This window comes from Anas acuta, chromosome 1 (genome assembly GCF_963932015.1).
Source record: "Anas acuta chromosome 1, bAnaAcu1.1, whole genome shotgun sequence".
NCBI classification, from domain to species: Eukaryota; Metazoa; Chordata; class Aves; order Anseriformes; family Anatidae; genus Anas; species Anas acuta.
In genome coordinates this window covers 201,347,098-201,366,330 of record NC_088979.1, presented here as the reverse complement: position 1 = coordinate 201,366,330, position 19,233 = coordinate 201,347,098, and the positions used below count along the sequence as shown (strand labels likewise).

Below are 19,233 nucleotides of genomic sequence, written 5' to 3'. Positions count from 1 at the left end.
GGCACTTGGGTTTATATGGTATAGGAATAATGGAAAACAAATATCAGAATCTTCGAAGTCTAGATCAATAACAAGAAGGACAAACTGCCTTTCAGACATCCAGAACAATTTATTCTTACAGTTTATTAATCATTCCACACTGAGAAAATCAAAGTTTACAGAATAAAAATATCAAAAACAAAAATGTAAATTTGTAAAACAAGCAAGAGTGGCCATGGAGCAAACACGACAATTATCGTGCCCCTTTGGCCACGGCTTCTTCCAGTGGCAGAGTTTTGCTACCAGGCTAGATCCTATTGATTTCCATATAGTCTGTGTGTTGTGTTGACATAGTCTGTGTGTTGTGTTGAAGGATCAAGCCTCAAATACAACCATTTCCCCAGAGGGTCAGCGAGCCCTACCAGGAGGTACAGCTCGGATGAGAGTTACAGTTCTGTGATAAAGTACACATACAGCTCCCATGCTGGAGATCACCTGAGTTCAGACTCTACACAAATGTTAATAGCTAGCAAAATAAAATCCCATCATAGTTTTCCTGCTATTGCTTACAGGTCCCATACCAGCAACGTGTCTCTCTTAATTTACAGGGAACAAAGGCAAAATATGGAGAGAGAGGCCTTGAGCCAACCTGGCTAGGGAAAGTAGAATAAAACACTGGGGCAGTGGGAGACAAGACTTGTTATCTGCTTCACTGGATAACCATGTGCATGCTAGAAGCAGATGAAATATTAGCCTTCCCCAGTCAAATGCCAAGAGTGGGACAAGCCAGGTCAGCCTAACCACAGTGCTTAACGGAGTTATGTTAACAGTAACTAGAGTGTATTAACCTAATGAAGCACAGGCACTAGTACCACTGCTCGCAGACTTCAGAGCAGCTGACAGGTTTGGAAACCTATCATCTATTGCATACATACAGGTTGTTGTTTGCTCCCATACAAAATAACAGCATAAAGTAGACCGTTACATATCTATCTGTGTAAAGATACATATTATGAATTAGTCTTATTCCAGCAGGAATAAAATAAAATAAAACAACAACAACAACAAAACAGAAAGTATAAATATCAAAGCTATGGAGTAAGAGTAACTCAGGCATGGATAGTATAAATATCAAGGCTATGATGTATAACTCAACAGGAATACAAACTAGTAAAACAATGACACATTTTATCACAAAACAGAAAATCACACTAACATTCCATGCTGCCTGAACTATAAGGAAAGGATTCATCCAGTTTGGTTTTTGACATATACCGTGTAAGCATCTATAGGTAATCCAGTCAATTTGGGCATCGTTTAGAGTCAGTGAAGCAAAACCCATGCCTTAAGCCAGTGAGTCATTTGGCCTATGTACATATACATATGTATATATGTGTAAAGCTACGTACATATGTAGACAAAGCTATATATATACGTGTACATGTATATATATATATTGCAGTACATGTATATATATAAAGCAGTGTATATATGTTAATATATTTGACATAAATAAATATATGCATACATATATAGGCAACGTGGTGAGTCCCTAAAGGACTTGTTCCTTCTCATTGTCTGTTTCAGGCACAGCTGCCTACATTTTGTCAGCTGAATGCCATCCTCCCAGGCAAAACATAGCTAAAAAGAGGCAGAAGACGATTCAAACCTCATAAATTCCCAATAACGTAAGTACATGTCAAGTATTGCATATGCTGAAGTTGTGCTTGAGTCTGTCCTCAGATGCCTTTATGCTATGCTCTTTGGAGCTCTGCAGCTACAAAAAGTGTAGACATATTAATCTGCTGCCACAGTCTGCAGCATCCTTCCCTGATCTGGGTTAAAGTAGGATAGAGATAAGGATAGGGATAGGGATAGGGATAGGGATAGGGATAGGGATAGGGATAGGATAGGATAGGATAGGATAGGATAGGATAGGATAGAAGTAGAGTAGAGTAGAGTAGAGTAGAGTAGAGTAGAGTAGAGTAGAGTAGAGTAGAGTAGAGTAGAGTAGAGTAGAGTAGAATAGAATAGAATAGAATAGAATAGAATAGAATAGAATAGAATAGAATAGAATAGAATAGAATAGAATAGAATAGAATAGAATAGAATAGAATAATCACTAAATACAGCAGGAATGTAATAATGTAGTAACTGTTGTGGAGATAGTTTTCAGTAATTGGAAGAGGGGAGCAATGATAAATACGTGTCCATACTGAACCATGAAGGAGTCCAGTAAGATGCAATCTGGTTCTTCTGTAGCAAGGCATTGATTTCACAAGCTTAGCTCTAAATGCTGCAATTCCCTGGGGAATTATCACCACAGCAGGGAAAAGGCAGGCTTTCTATGGCTTCTTCTATATTTACGGGGAAAAATCATCCAGCACTTTCTTCAGAAGACACCACTTAGGATCTCAATTACCCTTTCTTTTAGGATCAGCTATTTCAGCACTTGTTCCACCACAGGGCCAGTGAAATGTAGAACTTTCTTGGTAATTATTCTCCTATCATATTCTCAGAAACCCCACAATGGCCCAGGCAATCTGCACCATGGTTAACCATCTTCACTAACACAAGTTTCAAACCATTGTCTACACTTTCTATGGCTTTATCCTATCATGAACAGGCAAATAGCACTGCTGGTGGTTACACAGAGTTCCTCCCTCTGCCTTGTAGAGAAAGATGCACATTCAGCAGAGAATCAGAGCCCGTTAGTCATTAGTGAAGAACATGAGGAGAAATTGGGATGAGGACTAGCAAAGAAAGAGGAGAAAAAGAGAACTCCCAAGTGTGAATTTGGGACATTTTGGATTAACGAGGCTGGGGAGCCTGTGAGCAGGAGCAGTCTTTATGCATCTCAATGTAGTAACAGAAAGAGCGAGGAGGCCAGACTGAAATAAGACTGAAGTACAAAGTTGTCATGATATGACTGAGAAATCAGGGGGATGAAGGAAGAAGAATTACGTGGTGGTGGTGGCAGATGCTCCACCAGACTTCCCACGGATCAGCCAGAGAGAAAAAGGCTGATTGCGTAATCTATCTGAAACCAACATATTTGCATAATTAACCTTAATTTCCTCACGGGATTCATTTTCCACCCGTTATTTGAACTGTCATTCTCAGTTCCACAATGGCTGGGACAAAGCGGTTTTATGCATGCTTTTTGATTTCAAAAGCTCTGATTCCTCCTTTTCTTGTACGAGCATTTAACAGCTGAACCAGACAACCCAAAATCCAGGGTCATTTATTTAATACCACAGAAGGTATTCAGAAATCCAAGCAGTGCAATAATGAGATGGCTGCTCTGGCTGATAGCTCTTCCAGTGCGAGGGATTTATTTTTTTTTAGATTTCATATTTTCCTGGTTCCTTCCCACTTACCATCTCTGCTTGGCGAGTCACACAAAGACAGCGGAATGGGTAAGCAGAACAAAAAAGATGGCTGTAAAAACACAAAATCAGCACAAAGTCAGCACCTGGAGTTATCTGTAATGCTCCACGGGGATTACTGCAGTTACCCCAACTGGGAAAAACAGAGGATAAGACTGGGAGTGGGTCTTATCCTGTTCTTATGTCCGGAGGCAGCAGTTCCCTCACAGCGCCCCATTGCTTTTCTCCCTGGGGCAAAAAGGATCCAGCCAGAGGGGACCTGGACAACCAGAGAGCAACCACAGCCAAATAACCAGGGGCTGCTGATGCTGCAGTCTCTGGCATAGTTTGCAGTACTTCTCTTTCCCTTCCTTTATCACACTCCATTATTCCTCCTTATTATAATGTACTCTACGGCTGTCAGCAGACTCCAGCTGGAATCAAGAGCCCTTGTACGAAGTCTTGAGCATGTGCACAGTAAGAGCTGATTTCTATTTTAGCAGCTAATGATTGAATGGGAGATGGGGAAGGGGGAGAAGAAAATCGTTTCAGACTGATCTAAATGCATCAGTTTAGCTGTAAGCAAATATTTTATTTTCCCATCCTCTTTTACTCCTTCGAAAATGTGTAAGAAACACATCATTTAAATATTTACATTTTCCTCCTTTTCTCCAGTGGAAGTTACTCACTGAATTCACATTACATTTCAGAGGAAGAATTTGAAAATTACTTCATTTTAAAACTAGATTTTTGGTCAACCTATTTTTTTTTTCTTCTCTTATACAATTTTAGAGACTGCTACATAGAAAGCTGAAGTGCTTAAACAGGCTCTACTCTTTCTTTCCTGACATCTCACCTGATCCATGGACATAGATGTGTCTTGCAGTACATTTATTAACTCGTATACCAGAGATGGACTTCTTTGATAGAACAGCAAATTGAAAGGCAAAGTAACTGCTCTGGGGGACAGGGTGAGGTCTGAGCCCAATTAATAAAATGGCATACCTGTCACTGGTAGTATCACAGAAGAGGAAAAGGATGGATGAGCTGAACCTACAAAGAGAGAGAAATTCCTGATGTTGCATTGATTTGCTCTTCTGGCAAAAAGCCAGCCTGTTCCAGCACCAAAGCAGTGATGAGGGCAGAGTCAGGCTAGGTCTGACAGCTTTGCCTCTGCACAGCAAGCTTAATAATTGTCAAGTTTGTATTCTGACCATTTATACATGTTTCCAGCCTGGATATTAACATATCTGCCAAGCTGATATCTGCCAAAGGTGGGCATGAAGTGGCTGTATCTCACAGGGAATGAGATTCAGCTAGGGTCTTTATTTCATATGAGACTGGAAAGGAAGACTTTCAAGGTGCCAAGCAAGCAATTGGAAACATGCTTCAAACAGGGTCTCATTTTCCCAACAAATGGAACCTAAAACTTCGCCAGTGCAAGAAATCCACTGAATTTCTCCCTCATCCTGAAAAGGAAGCTATAAACTTTAGCCAGTATGAGGTATCATCAGGTTTTTGACAAGAGGTTCTATAAGAGTGGTATCTTGATAAATGTTTCTGTGCTGAATGCTGCGGGGAGAACTGAGAAAGGGGAGAATATTCCTTATCTAGCTTCATTAAAGGCATTATATTTTAACAAAGGGGAAAACAACACTTTGGGGGAATACAGTTTTGGTGCACTAATTAGAAAGAATGACTTTGTTCAGGCTTGAATGTGCATTTGCAAGAAACTGGAATTACTATTCAGTTGAATCAAAGGATTAAAGGCCAAAACGGCCTAATTCATCATCAAGAGTCATTTGTTTTTCATAAAACTAATTTAAAAGCTTCAAATATTTATAATCTCTGACTTTTCAATAGGTTGTGTCCTTTTCTGGGACTGGCACGCTGATGGGTTATTTCCATTGTAGCGAGACACTCCTTCATCCTGACAGCACTACACGAAATTACGAATGGAAAAAAAAAAAAAAAAAAAAAAAAAAAAAAGACTATCCTGATGGAGTAGGAAAGGCCAAACAACAGCTGTGACTACCATACCTGAAACACACTGAACTGGATGCTGTTCGAAATCAGACATACCTATAAAGAAGGGGAGAAAATCCTGGGTTAATACTGAATCAGCAAGTCCAGTGAGACAGGTGATTCATTCCTACAGTCAGAGCAGCAACGAGGCAACGATGGCCAAGTTGCTCCCAAGAGGTGCAAAGGGGCTTGCCCAAACATCCCTGTTCCACCGCATAGCCTGCTGCAAGTCACAAGGGCTGGTGTTTGTCTCAGCTACCATTATGCACATGTAGCCTCTGAAATAGTCATCTGGGTTCTGTTACAGTCACTGGGGAGAAGGAACTCTTTCTAGGGTGCAATTCATCTAAAACCTTGAGCAATTTTGAGAGATGCTTAGATGTACCTTTTGGAGTACCTTACTGTGAAGTGAGGATAGACGACCTCATCTTCTAGGAGCAAGGAGAAAAAAGAAAGGCTTATTCTCCTATTTTCTTCCCAATATTTGACTATATGCTCCCAGATTCGTGCTTTCTTTTGCAATATTGCAGTTAGCATGAGAAGATGTAAAGACCAAGCAGGAGGCAGCTGTATCCTCCCAATAGATGTCATCTCCATCAGTACAGGAGTTTTGCAGTCACTAATCTCTCCACCCTGAGCCCCAAGCAGGTTGTTCCTTAGGACCGAAGTGCTGAGTTGGTGGGGTGTGGACCCTCTGTGAACAGGTCAATATCACACCGATGTGATGCCAAAGCAAAAACCTTACCTGGCTCAGTCACGGGTGACAGCCACTCATCCCTAATGCTGCTGTCGTTGGTACATCGCATGTTGAGGGGTGTCCAGATGTTTTTTCCATTCACCTTCTTGCACGTGCGTGTGCCAGAGATAGGAGGTCGCTTATCATAACCGGCCTGGCATTTGAAATATAATACTTGCCCCAGGGAATAATCGTTGTCCTTTTTTAAAGAGGCATGTGGAATAGTCTTGGGTGTACCGCAAAAACCTGGGAAATCACAAGGCAGCACACAGTTAGACAGATACATCTGACCTACTGCTTTTATTTCTGGATCAAAGTGATCTGTGTTTGTACAAAATGTAGTCAAGTAGGGTGCACCAATCCTTCCTAGCTCTCTGTGAGAGTGTAAAGAAGTAATTTGCTTACACCTGTTCAGCCAAGATGGTATTATAGCAATTTCTTATTTCTCTCCCACTATAAAATATAATCAAAAATTGCTCATCTACATTCTTATACTGCTTCCATGGAAATCAGTGGGAGAAGTTGTACAATAAGGAGCAGGCTTTACCTTACCTGAAAGGTTTTCTTGCTTTGGAGGTGCAGGGCTCTGTGTTTTTCTCGTCTCCTGTGTAAAATTTAACTCCACCATGGGAGCACTTGAGAACAAAATTTTCTCATCTGTGAGAGAAGATACATTTGTTGAATTACAACAGGATAAATAGCAGAGCAAAGCCTGAGCACCCAAACTTTTACAGGCAGGATAGACCTGTTTTAAGTTTTAATTTCCACAGATAAGCACAAAAGGTCATTTCTTAGAGCAATGCCCTGATGCATCTTACCCTGACAAACTCATTGGAAAAACACCACTGCAAGTGCAGAGAAAGGTCAAGCAATCACTCACCAATGCATTCAAATTCCTTGTAGACCCAAGAAACCGTCCCTGATATATTTTGACACCGAATTCCCAAGTACTGCCCGCTTCTCCTCCTGTAGCCCTCATCACATACATAATACAGCTTGGTATGCACTGGATATGTTTCAGCAGCAACATCAGCAAATTCAGTCATTGGAACAGGTGGGCATTTGCCTGCAAACAGAAAACCCATGAATCAGAGCAGCCTATACATCTACCTTACTCACCATGGCCTTCCAGTATCTTTCTGTGTTATCAATACCAGATCATTGACGGAGCTCAATTAGGTGCCTGGAGCCTAATTCTGCTCCCAGTAAGAGGGCTGAAGTTGCAGAGGTAGAAGAAAGCATTTTCAAGAGGTTCACCTAAGCTGCCTAATGGAAATCTATTCATAATCATCTGTGTGAAATGCAATTCAAGCTGTCACCCCCAGTGAGTTCTGCATTAATGCATTTATACCTGGGAACCTACGGGGCTGTGAGGTTGAATTTGGATAGACAACGCCTCCTGAATGCAGGTTTCCTTAGAAATAGCTCTCCAAGTGCAGAGCTACCTCGTGGGCTGCTGGCAGATTCAAGGTGAGACAGGACAGCACCTCTGGAGAAGAAACATACCTTGTGGGAGGTTTGAAAGTCACCCACGTGCATGCAGCATGAACAGCCAGGTCTGTCTGCAGCTGTGCCTGGTTGTTCTGGAAGGGAACCTAGGGTCAGCTGAGTCAACATGCAATGTAAATCCAGCTTCCTCCCTCTCCTCCTCCTCCTAATGAAGGACAGCTCCCTTGTGGGAGGGCAGAGGGTTGAAACTGGGTGTCATGAAGGGAATGTGAGGGCAGCAGAGCTTTGGTTTTGATTGTCTCCACATCAAGGAGATACTCTGATTGTCTGTTGAAACTATTAGTTATTTTAAGTTCATGGCTTTGTGAATTTATCATTATCATCATCATCATCGTTTTAAAGCAATGCCTCCCTTCAAAGCCTTATTCACATTGGAGTTGGCTGCTGCCATTGATTCTATATATATGGATTTGTGTAGGGCACAGAAAATCCCAACCTTGGGAATCTCCATGAAGTAACACAAAACCCACACTTATCTACAATTGTTAGGAAGGAGGCACTGACCCAGTGCCCTTGCATTTTTTTCTAGAGGAGGAAGGATGCTGGAGCCAAGATGTGCTGCAGCAGCTGTTGGGAGCCTCCAGGCAGCTCACACCTGCTCCAGCCCCAGCTGCCCAAAGCAGGCTGTTGAGCCCTGTCTTTCTGCACTCAGCAGCTGGGCAGCATGCAACACTACCCACAATTTCTTAATGAAACTGCAGACAGTCATATCGTAGAGCTGCTGCCTGCATCAGAGCGCGTAGCCCTGAATCTATGGAGTGAAGCTTAATAAGCAAAACTAAGTCATTAAAAGTTGGGATCATCTACAAGCAAACATTGGGAAGGAGATTACACTCTCAGTTCTGTCTGAGCACACCAGAGAGAAGCTTACTGTTAAATAAGTTTGCAAACCTAAATATAACTTGTCCCCAAACAAGGATGTTAAGTGCTGTGTCATCAGCAAATTGCATCTAAATATACTTCTCAATCAGTTGGAAATGAATTTAGATCATTTCAGTGCACTTGAAAAGCCCACAGAAGTTGATCTGCAGACCCAGAAGATGATAAAGACACCACTTAATGATTATTTAAGGCTTAAAGGCTGAGAAATTTGAAAATAAAACATACTGGCTGCATTGGGGTGGGCGCTCAGTATCTTCGGGTGCATGACCTGTGGCCCTTTATGCTTATGCATAATAGTAACAGCTATTATGAGTAAAATGTCTTAGTCACTGTGTCTTCACATTTTCTGCAGCCGTAATTAATGCAGCCTTGGCAACCGGCAAGAATGACTGCGAAAGGGCCTTGAATTCCTGCTCGTTGTTCATTTGGCATCTGCCCTTGACTCCCAAAGTGCCTTCTTGAAACAAAGCCATGCTGACAGCAAACCAATCAGTGTTTCCCAGGCCCAGTCCTGCAATGCCCTTTTCTTTCAGAGCCACCCATCATTTTCTCCCTTTGATATTTTCTGCCCTTTTTTGCTTTTCATTATCCTGCCACTCGGTAAAAGTCACAAAGTTCGAAGAAGGCCACAATCAAAAGTGTTGTGAGTGGTTTAACAGCCAAGCTGCGTAAGGACTATTTTAATGCCCTTGCATCTTTGTGTTATCAAAGGATTCGCTTCATAAACGACATCAGACTGTGGCTTCGAGTGAAGCTACTGCACCCGAAATAGTTAACCACATGGTTTACCACAGACTGTCAGGGTGATTAAAATTAAAGAGTTATCAGATGAGCAGCAAGTTGAGAGCATGTACTCTCACTTTCCCTGTAAGCTAAATGCATGCTTCCCTCAAGACTTCAAAAGCCTCTTTGAAGCAGATTGCAGATCTGAATCTCAGCACAAGGCACACAGACCTACGACTCTTTAGTCTCTTCTTAAGAAAACCCACAGCATCTAGCCTACTCATCATGAAGGACGACTATTGTTTTAGTCAATGATCAAATGAAGTTGGGGTTCTTCTGAACTTGCAGGCGTCAGATAAGGGTTGTGCAGAAATGGTGCGCAGGTGGCAGGCAGCAAGCAAAGCCCGACTCCCACTCTGGCTGGTGCTTGTGGATCAACCCATACAAGTTGCAGCTGGATCTCATGCAAAACTCCTAGGATCTAGCCTTTTCGTTTCATCCCCATCACTCAAATTCTCGCCTTCTCACTTGTAAACCACTGCAGCATCTTCTTTGGCTTTTGCAAGCACATTCTTGCCTCTCTGATCCAGAAAGCATTTGGAAAGACGAATTTCCTAGGCCTTATCTTGACCATTCTGGACTTCTGGCTTCCCTCTGTTGGCTTCCACTGCTTCACTGTCACATCATATGTTTTGCTTCCATTTTCAAGAGCCTTCTCCTTATCAACAATCACACCCTTTCAAACCATTGGCTTCTCTTCTCATGTTAGACCCACGTGTTTGATGCTGAAGTCATCAGCTTTGGGGCTTAATGAAGTACCAGTCCTCACACTGGGAGGAACCTTGCATGAATATGGACATGTCAAGATATCTACTGCCATTATTCCTCTTCACAGTCTTTAAGTATCCTGTATGTCTTCAAAGGTGCTTTTCTTTCAGTGGCCTTCTACACCTCTTTCAAGAACGGTCAGTGCCCACCATGATGATCAGTATTATTTCTGTACTTTCTTGCCTCATTTTTGGATCCTAAACTTTCTGTGTTTGATAGCTATTGGCATCATGTCTACCCCAAATGAGCCCTAGCTATCAGCCAGGATCTCAGACATCGTGGCAGTAGATGCGATGAAAATTCATGATAATGACTACACACTCCATGAAGTCTGCCTAAGAATGGAAACTATAGTTTGGCCACCAAAACCTGAAAGAGCTCCCAGTACTTTGACATTTAACTGCTTCGTAGGCTCAAGCTAATTTCAATAGCTAATGTTCAAACTCCCACGAAGAAAGACTATGTATCCCCCAGATCTGCAGGGGCTGTAGGTGGTGGCATATAGGTGTACAAGGGTGTTTCATGGCATTAGACATTTTGGGGTAGTGTGGGAAGAGTGTGCAAAGAAGGAGATTGGGTGAGGATCATATTTCCTACGCATAACAGTGTCTGGCATTCATCACCCCAAAACTTCAGTCTTTGTGCCTAAGGAAATTGGATGGTTTGTCCCTAAAAGACTGCAATGTGGGTGATAGAAGAGCCAACGGATGGGAAGAAGCCAGGGAACTGTGGAACGGCAGTGCAGATTTACTCCTTGACTAGATTTCTGACTTTCACGTTTTTTAAGGGAGGTGAATTTTAATTTTATTGCTGTTTGCATGTTGATGGGAATTAATTTCAATTTCTTTGAGCTGTTGTAAGAAAATTGAGATCTTATAGAAGGCCAGCACACCTAGGAGTCACTGGCCTCATAGCCTCTGGTGGCCTGATTTTCCATGGCCCAGCTTTCCTCCCACTCCTGCATTCATCCACAGCTGCTCCAAGGCTACACTCCTGCCAGAGTCACTTTAAACGCCACTACCATCCCATAGCACTAGTGACAGAGGTCTTTGGCTCAACGCCCTCGCATCACTTTCAGAAGTCCTCTTGGTGGTTTTGTTTGCCTCCTCACTTCCCTTTACCACATCCTCCACTTCCCCACACCCATGACAAGGTGTTGTATGCCCCTATTTCCTTCTCTTTTGATCCTGATGTCCCATCTACTCTTTCCTTCATTTTCAAGCTTCATCACTCCCCCAGTACCATTTTCATCTCCTCTGCACCAAAACTGCTATATGACTCTAAGTCAGCACTCAGGAATATTACCTAACTATTCTATTATTCCAGCTGGGATTCCCAATTTCTCCCCATATCAATGAGATTTTGATGTTGACAGCATTCCTGGAAATTTTGTATCTAATTTCAAATATTATCAATATTATTAACAGTGGGTGGAGACTTGTAAATTCAGATAATTGATATCTGTGAAACATAAAGTGTACAAAGTAGCTATTGTACTTTTTGGTGTGCTCCCCAAAATTAAGTTTGATGAGTCTTCCAAGACCTGCAAGCCAACTACTTGGCATCTCAGCCACAATATAGGTGGGATTCCTGCTATTGCTGCTTAAACATAGGTCTCCAGTGCCATTTCAAATGTCTTAAGGCATCTGGGACCTCCACATCAGCTGTCAGATATCACACAAAAGCTATTGGAGGCCAGTCCCAGGCAGAATATCCAGACATGCCTGCATTTTGGCACACAGACCATGCCCTGTTTTTTTTTTCTGAGTTCATTGTTGTGTGCTAAATAAAGCTTAACTGCCTTCAGTGACCAATGCATAGTCAAAAAATAAATCACTGTAACTCAGTCATTAAGCAAGGAACATCGACATCAGGGTGAGACTGGGTCGTTAATCAAAATTAGGGAAGATAAACACCACTCTGTGGGAATGGAGAGCTTTTCATGACACGCAAAATAGCTGCTAAGACCTGATGGCACTAGTGATAGAAGTCTTTCTTTCAATGCTCTGACCAATTCAGAAACTCAGTATATTGCTTACTGAGGATCTATACTTCCCAGCCTCATCCCCACGAATGTATTGCTGCTTTCTATCCCTACAGGTGAGGCACTAATCTTTTGGCTATCACTATTAATTCCTCTAGCACCATTTTTTTTTTCCCTGAGATTTCCCATCCAAAGTTATTACTGACCCAATATAAAACTTTGCTGACAGCAGACGTGCTGGTGGCATTAGGATTTTTGAAGCTCATCTGTGTTTTTGTTTTCTGAGTTGGCAGGGCTGTGTTAGATAAGGCATCAGAACAACACCTTCTGTACAGAAAAAGAGGATGGGGAAATTTGTAGCAGGTATTTTTAGTTATTTGGTAAACACAGGCAATGAGTCATGCCATGGCGACCTAAACTCAGAATTTCGTCTGTCATGTGGCTTTGTGTCACTGGCACTGACATTATCTTGACATAAAGTTAAAACAGCAAGATGTAAAAACAGGGCAATTTTCCCTTAAATACAAAGGTGATATGAAGGAATCGGTAGGAAACTTGCTGTTTGAAGATCTAGCTAGAAGCTAGAAGCAGAACCAGGCAGTTCACACACCTGCCAGTTCAGAGATGAAGACAGCCTTTCCCCAGAGATGCCAAGAAATCAAACCATGTCAAAATGAAGAGATTTCCCCAGATGTGCCTGAAAAGCTAATTCAGCCCTGGGGGTTCATGCTGCCTGAAACTCTGTGCTCTCTAAATAGAGCATATCTCTTGAAGATGAAACTGATATGGGTGAACAGAAGGAATTGATACCAGCAACTGGACTGAAATGGTAATGAACTTTTTCTAACTTCAAGACTTTTTCCCAAAGGGCCTGATAACAAGCTAGCTATAACTCTGCCTGCTTCTTTCCCATCTGATTAATGTCATTTATGGTCTAGGTGGATTTGTAAGGGGGCAACAGATTGGAGATGCAAGGCAGAGCTGCAGACCTGATGTTTACAAAAACTTGCCTGTGAGATTTTTGTTATCTATACTGTAGATTGCACAGAGATTATTTTATGAATTCGTCTTAGTAGTAATGAGTCTGCAGTTTAAGGGACAGAAATGCATTGCAGATGAAATATCAGGCACAAGATTTAATGCAGACAGTGATGGAGAAGAGACCAGCCCTACAGGGCAGGAGATGGGTTTCAATATTCCTGTGTCCTGATCTAAGGAGCAGCAGCTCAATGTCAGCTGAGTGTGTTGGTTCTAGAACATGTTTCTATTGAAAAGACATGAGAATGGAGAATGAGTTGGCAGGATGTCTTTTTTAACACTTTGTAGGTGCATGGAAAATTAGGTTTGGGACAAATTTACCTCTCTCATCTCTCGGCTTGATGATGCTAACCAGCTGTTTGCCATTAACCTAGGCAGTGGAATCTTTTTTTTTTTTTTTTTTTTTTTTTTAAAATGAGAATATTTCCATAAACTGCAAGGCTAGAGTTCATTTCTCAATGGACTAAGCTTTCTCATCCTCAGAGGTAATTCACAATCATAATTTACTTTCAGGAACCTGCTTTCTTAGCTCCCTCTGTAAGGACTGGAGCTGGACAGATGTCTCTGGAGGACAGTAGACATCTAGCTTACATTTTGCAATGCAAAGCCTACAGGTGCTTCTCGCTTTTTGTTGGCTGCAGTGGTGGGTGAACAGTCTTACATGTTTAGATTGGGAATTAGTATGGGTTAGCTAGTGCACTGATTTCATTTTAAAGCTCAGTTGCTGTGAGTTCCCAACAGAGCAGCCCAAAGAGTTTGTGTTGCCTTCTGCTAACCCAGATGCTCTTCTGAGCATCTGCTTTCCCTCTTCCTGAGCAGCTAACCCCATGCACCCTAACCCCACCTGTTGAGAGACATAGACTAATGAGTGTCACCCAGCAAACAGCAGACATTTCAATTCCCCTGTAGTCACTAGAAAGAGACTTACAGGATGTGACTCACTGCACCCTTATCTCTAATCTATTAGATGAACTGTGCCCTAAAAGAACTATTTTACCTTCCCTGGCTATGAAGGGGGTCCACACATCCTCCTTGCTGGAGACTTTGATGGTGCAGGTGGCTGAAGCTAAGTGGGATGAAATCTCACAGCTGGCAGGGAGGCTGGGCAGGGGACTTGGACTGCAAAGGTGGAATTGGAAGAGGGAAAGTTAGAAAAGAGGGAGCGTGTTTCACAATGGAGGGAAAGGGAGGAAAACTAGCCCAAACAAAGTTCACTGAATAGAAAATGTATGAATCAGAGAATGAGCAACCTTTGTTTTTCTTATTCTGTTGTTTCCGGGTGTTTATAACTTTTGATCTAAGGTAAAGCCACAAAGCTCAAACCCTTTAAAGGCACCCACCACACATAGTAGGGCAGGAGAACACTGTGTCTGGTTTTGAAAATATCATTTGTGAAAGCCTTGTTTTGGTAACATTTGGTTTTTGAATAGGTTTAGCTGTTTTTTTCCTTAAGCCTGTGAGTTCAGTAACATTGGCTCTGAGGTATTTCATCTAAATGAAAGAATACATTACTGAGAAAGAAAATTGGCTTTTTAAGCAGCAGCTTAATTCAGACTCTTTGCCTGTAACTTTCTCAGCTTTTACTTCTGTTGGGTTGGAAGGGCTATTATCCTCTCTGAAAATAATTGAACTGGAGGACAAGCGTATGTCTTGAGTAATGCTGAGCAAAAGGTCTGGTGGGAATCTTGATTTCTAATGTAGCTTAAGGTCTCATCTCATTTATGACCTTAGCATGGCACTGGTCATTGAACATTTTGCTGGAGCTCTCAAGAGGGAGATGGAAATTATTTGTCATTGTTGATGGTAGTGGGGACTGTTAGTGTTAGGTCAGAGGTTGGACTCGATGATCTTGAGGTCTCTTCCAACCTAGAAAATTCTGTGATTCTGTGTGATTCTGTGAAATATTTCGCCAACTGAAGAGGGATGTCTATTCTTTGTTTGGGGGATTGTGTTTTTAAAAGGAGAACATAAAGAAAAAGCAGAAGGTGACAGTGCTTCTACTGCTACAGGTATGAGGAACAGGGAAGTGAGCAAAGAAAGTCACTAAAAGACTTTGGCAGTGTGAGTTTTGGAGAACTGTTGGAGGAGATGGAGGGAAGGGTTGGTTCGGAAGATGAAAAATGACGTAGAAAAAATCCAAAAGCTTGGATTTGAAGATGCAGTTAGTGTAACAGGAAAGAGAAAGGATTCAGTTGGACATCAGGGAAGAAAACAGAGGGCTCAAAATCATGATACGATGAAGAAATAGTGAACAAAGTCAAAGGCAGTGGCTTTCCAAAGGTAGTGGCTAAAGAGTGGATTTTTTACCACAATAAAAGGGAATCATAAAATCATACAGAATCAGAGAATCATCCATGTTGGAAAAGACCCTTAAGATCAAATTAAAAGGGAAGGACATATGGGGACATATATAAGGAGAAGATTTCTCTATCTCAGGACAGAAACAGATACTGCAGGCTCTCTGTCCACAACATTGGCTTTTCCTTAGCACAATCACAATTTTAACAACTTAAAAACTCTTTTATTTCATTAAAGCTCTATGTTGGGCACTTTGCTGCTGAAGACCACCATAGCTGGAAGTTTTATATAGATATTTGCTCTCTATTCGACCTTACAAGAAACAAGTTGTATGTGTTTGACAACTTTAATTTATTCTGCATTGCATTTCAAATCCACGGGAGCGAGCACTAATATGCAAGTATAATGGGAAAGAAATTCCTCTCATTTAAATGACTGAGATCTGGTACCCATCTTGTGTGAATGAAATTCAGTTGAATGAAATTCTTTCTTTTGTGAGTTTTAATCCTTTCCAGGTCTGACTTGCAAATCTATGCAGTGTATTCCTGTAAGATGAACACCAAGATGGAAAGGTCGTAGGAGCGCAGTCCAGCTTTTATTTTGTATTTGACCCTCACCTAACATACTTCAAGCCTCATCCATGCCTACAGCATCTAGGCACTGCTGCCGTCAGGGTAAATGAGATAAATGTGATGATCTTCAAGAGAAAATCTAATTTTCTCTTTCCCTCTTTAGCACTAAGATGTAGTTTAATTTACTAAATGAATAATCCCTAGTTTCCCCAGATTTATGTAAGAGGACTTTACTCTCTGCAAAGTACTTTGAGACCCATCAGTGAAACTGCTGTGTAAAACAAAGGCTTTCTATTTTCTTTTTACCCTCATGATATTTATTCTTGATAGCTCTTTTTGACAGAAACCCTCTTGCAAACAACAACTACAGCAGGATCTATTTACAAAACCGAACTTGCAATACTGGGAAGAGCTGAAAAGAATAAGGCAAAATAACATGAATAGCACTGTATGTACTGGGATTAGAGAGTCCTAGCTGATTTTTGACCAGCTTGACCTAGCCTCTTTCCCTTTACTTTGCTCATATCTGTTCCCAAATCTTCTTGTTCAACCCCATAAGGAATAAAAGCAACAGGTCTAGTAGCCAAAATACTTCAGGCATCTCTACAATAAAAAATAAATAAATCATAAATTGGTATATAGGGCAGTTTTTCTACATTATTGTGTTATTTGCAGGGAGACATTTATATTTATATAAAACACTATGTTTAAACATTGGGAGAGGCATTCAAAATAAGTACAAGAAGCTGAGGAAAGAAGAGCTTAGTGGTACAGTGAAGAACGCAATGCTATGCATTTATTCATTCATCAGAGAATTAAATCATATCAAATTGCATAAAATGCAACTACTTAGCACCTCTCGATTTTTTTTCCAAAAAACAGAAAGATTTCTGATAAATGAGACTTGCCAGCAAGAACTCTCACAATGTGTCCCGGGCAGAGTAATACAGAAAGCGTGATATAGGGGACCTGACTCATCCCAGAACCGATCCCATTTACATATCTCTGGCAGAACATCTCGCAGCGATGCTCTTGCACACAACACTTAAATATTGGCTGTGGGCACTGGCACTTCATTTGGCAATCAAAATAACCCGCAATGGAAAAGGTGTGGAGCTTACAAAGAAAAGCATTTAAACAAAAAAATCACCTGGGGGTTAAATATTTTTAAGGTATTTCCTGTGTTCATGGCTAGAGCTGGTTGGTGATAAGCATCCCAGCCATCCCTAGAGGTGCCCTGACCATAGTAAAATATGCAGCCCTGGTAGAGATGATCCCTTGGTAGTTAAAATATCAGTGTATCCATGATTCTGCCCTAAGCTGTGTCTGCTCATACCTCTGAACCCAGACATCACCAACAGGTACAGAGGGAAATATCACATTTATCCTGAGAGTTTAAGTTGTATCCCTCTGAACAAAACAGTTTAAATGCAAACACTCTAAAATATCACCCCGTTTCTAATGCGCACGCCTGTCACAGTAGATAAGCCAAATACAAGCAGTATTACAATATATACATTTATAAAACTTCACTGAATGAATTAGCTGCCTCCGTTTATAATTTACAGGCACTACTGGTTGGGAGGTGTGGCTGAGCGGTTATTTGGTATCTCTACTACCTGTAGCAAAATAGATGGCACCTTTTAACTAACAGCACGGCTATCAGTTTTACCTGCAGAAACACTGACATTTCAGTGTCTATTTTTATATTTCCTAAAGTTATATGCAAAATGGAAAAACAAATTCAAAGAGTTACCTAAGGCGCCCAAGGTGGCTTTGATCTGCCCACTGTTCCAGTGATGGGTTGGAGGATACATGCATTACTCAGACAAAAAATATTCTGTACTGCTCTGGATTGTCTCTGGTTGCTGATTTGTGGGCACAAAACCCATTTCTCTCATTTCCTTAGACTAAAAAATTCCTTAAGCTCTTAACATCTTTCCTTACCTGAAAGGAGCCAGGATGTTGCGAACATCCTCCAGTAGCCACCACAAAAAAGAAAATCATATTTTCCCTCCCCAAAAAGCAGAAATAGTCATTTACCTGCCCTGTTTCCCTTGACGGATCCAAACAAGAGCCACATCAAAAGGCACTTGAGCTCCATGGGACTTGTTCACATCTTTTCTCCGCAACTCCGAGGATGATGAAGAGTTTCTCAGAAGCGATGGGCTGCCGCTGACTGACCCAACGAGCTGTCTACTGCATGGTTAGACCTGTGGGCAGAGCCACCCTGCGTGCGCAGCAAGGACTTTGCTCTCTGGTCAACAAATTGTCGTTCCACTGGCTGTCTCTGCCAGAGACAATAAAGGCTGCCGTCTCTTCTGCTTTTATCCAGGAAATCAAACTTAATGCTCGGCGTCGCAGAGCGTGCTGTTATGTGTAGGAAGTGGTTTGACACATCAGAGCTACTGACTCCAGAGCTGTTCCACTGCAGCTGAGGTCAGTAGAAGAGGGCAAGATTTTAAAGGGTTTGTGCAGACACTTAACCTCAAATCTGTGTCGGGACAGGCATCTGAGAAGGACCATCGCTGTAGGATAGATGTCTGGTGTATGACAGTGGACATCAGGCACCGTCTGTGTGCTCTGCCTCTGAAGAAAAAGGTCCCAGGAGATATTGCTCTGGCTTTTTAGAAGACTTTATCTGCTTCTGATAAGCCCCGCTCCATTTGTGTTTTGGTGTATGACCATCTGCAGTTTCTCTGGGGGACAGATGAACTGAAGGATGGGAGGTTTGATCCAAAAAAAATCTATTAGGATGGGGCTGGCAGATTTGGAAATGGCTTCTCGTGTTCCTAAATTGGGTTTCAGATTCAATGGAACTGGTTCTTCTGAATGTTAATAGAAAAGCGGAAAAGATGAAGGAAATATTGTGCTTTAACTCTGCATAGTTTCTCTACAGCCATTTCCACAGAAATTATCATCAGTTAGTACCTTGAGAGCTGGTTGAGATAAACTACAGAAAAAAAGGATTTAAACTGTGGTATTTTCCACTGATGTCGACAGAACAACCTGTAAAATGTATTACCTATAATGTACTTAATATACTATCCATGTTAAATATAATTTTGCCATTTTTATGAAAGCTTTTGTGGGGTTTTACTGATGCAGGTGACCCTCTTAGGTGACCCTCTTAGGTGACCCTCTTGTCTGGTGGCAATGGGGCTTTGGCTGGGGATTACTGCCCAAAGCCAAATGCAACAAGTCACAGAGAACAAGTGAGATTTCTGGAGTAACTGCTGTGGCTAAAATGCTCTCTTCACCATACTCTGTAAATGTTGGCTGCTTTTATAT

At 41.6% G+C, this 19,233-nt stretch overlaps 1 protein-coding gene across 6 annotated transcripts in view; it reads right to left on the bottom strand.

Moving 5' to 3' along the window:
* IL2RA (interleukin 2 receptor subunit alpha) overlaps positions 1 to 18,379 on the bottom strand; it is a 30,449-nt gene extending 12,070 nt beyond the window's left edge. For 2 of the 6 annotated variants that reach the window (XR_011092170.1, XM_068670097.1), the window contains exons 1-7: positions 17,986 to 18,376; positions 6,989 to 7,174; positions 6,661 to 6,765; positions 6,118 to 6,354; positions 5,388 to 5,429; positions 4,353 to 4,400; positions 3,360 to 3,420 (exon numbers count right to left, since the gene is read on the bottom strand). Coding sequence is in view for 3 of the 6 variants with exons in the window: in XM_068670097.1 (XP_068526198.1) it covers positions 3,377 to 3,420; positions 4,353 to 4,400; positions 5,388 to 5,429; positions 6,118 to 6,354; positions 6,661 to 6,765; positions 6,989 to 7,174; positions 17,986 to 18,046 (723 nt within the window). In the remaining 3 variants the exon portion in view is untranslated. Of the gene's footprint in view, positions 1 to 72; positions 3,421 to 4,352; positions 4,401 to 5,387; positions 5,430 to 6,117; positions 6,355 to 6,660; positions 6,766 to 6,988; positions 7,175 to 17,985 lie in introns of those variants that run through there. The other 4 variants (XR_011092169.1, XM_068670096.1, XR_011092171.1 and 1 more) reach the window with 4 other exon arrangements.
* Between the last annotated feature and the right edge of the window lie 854 nt (positions 18,380 to 19,233).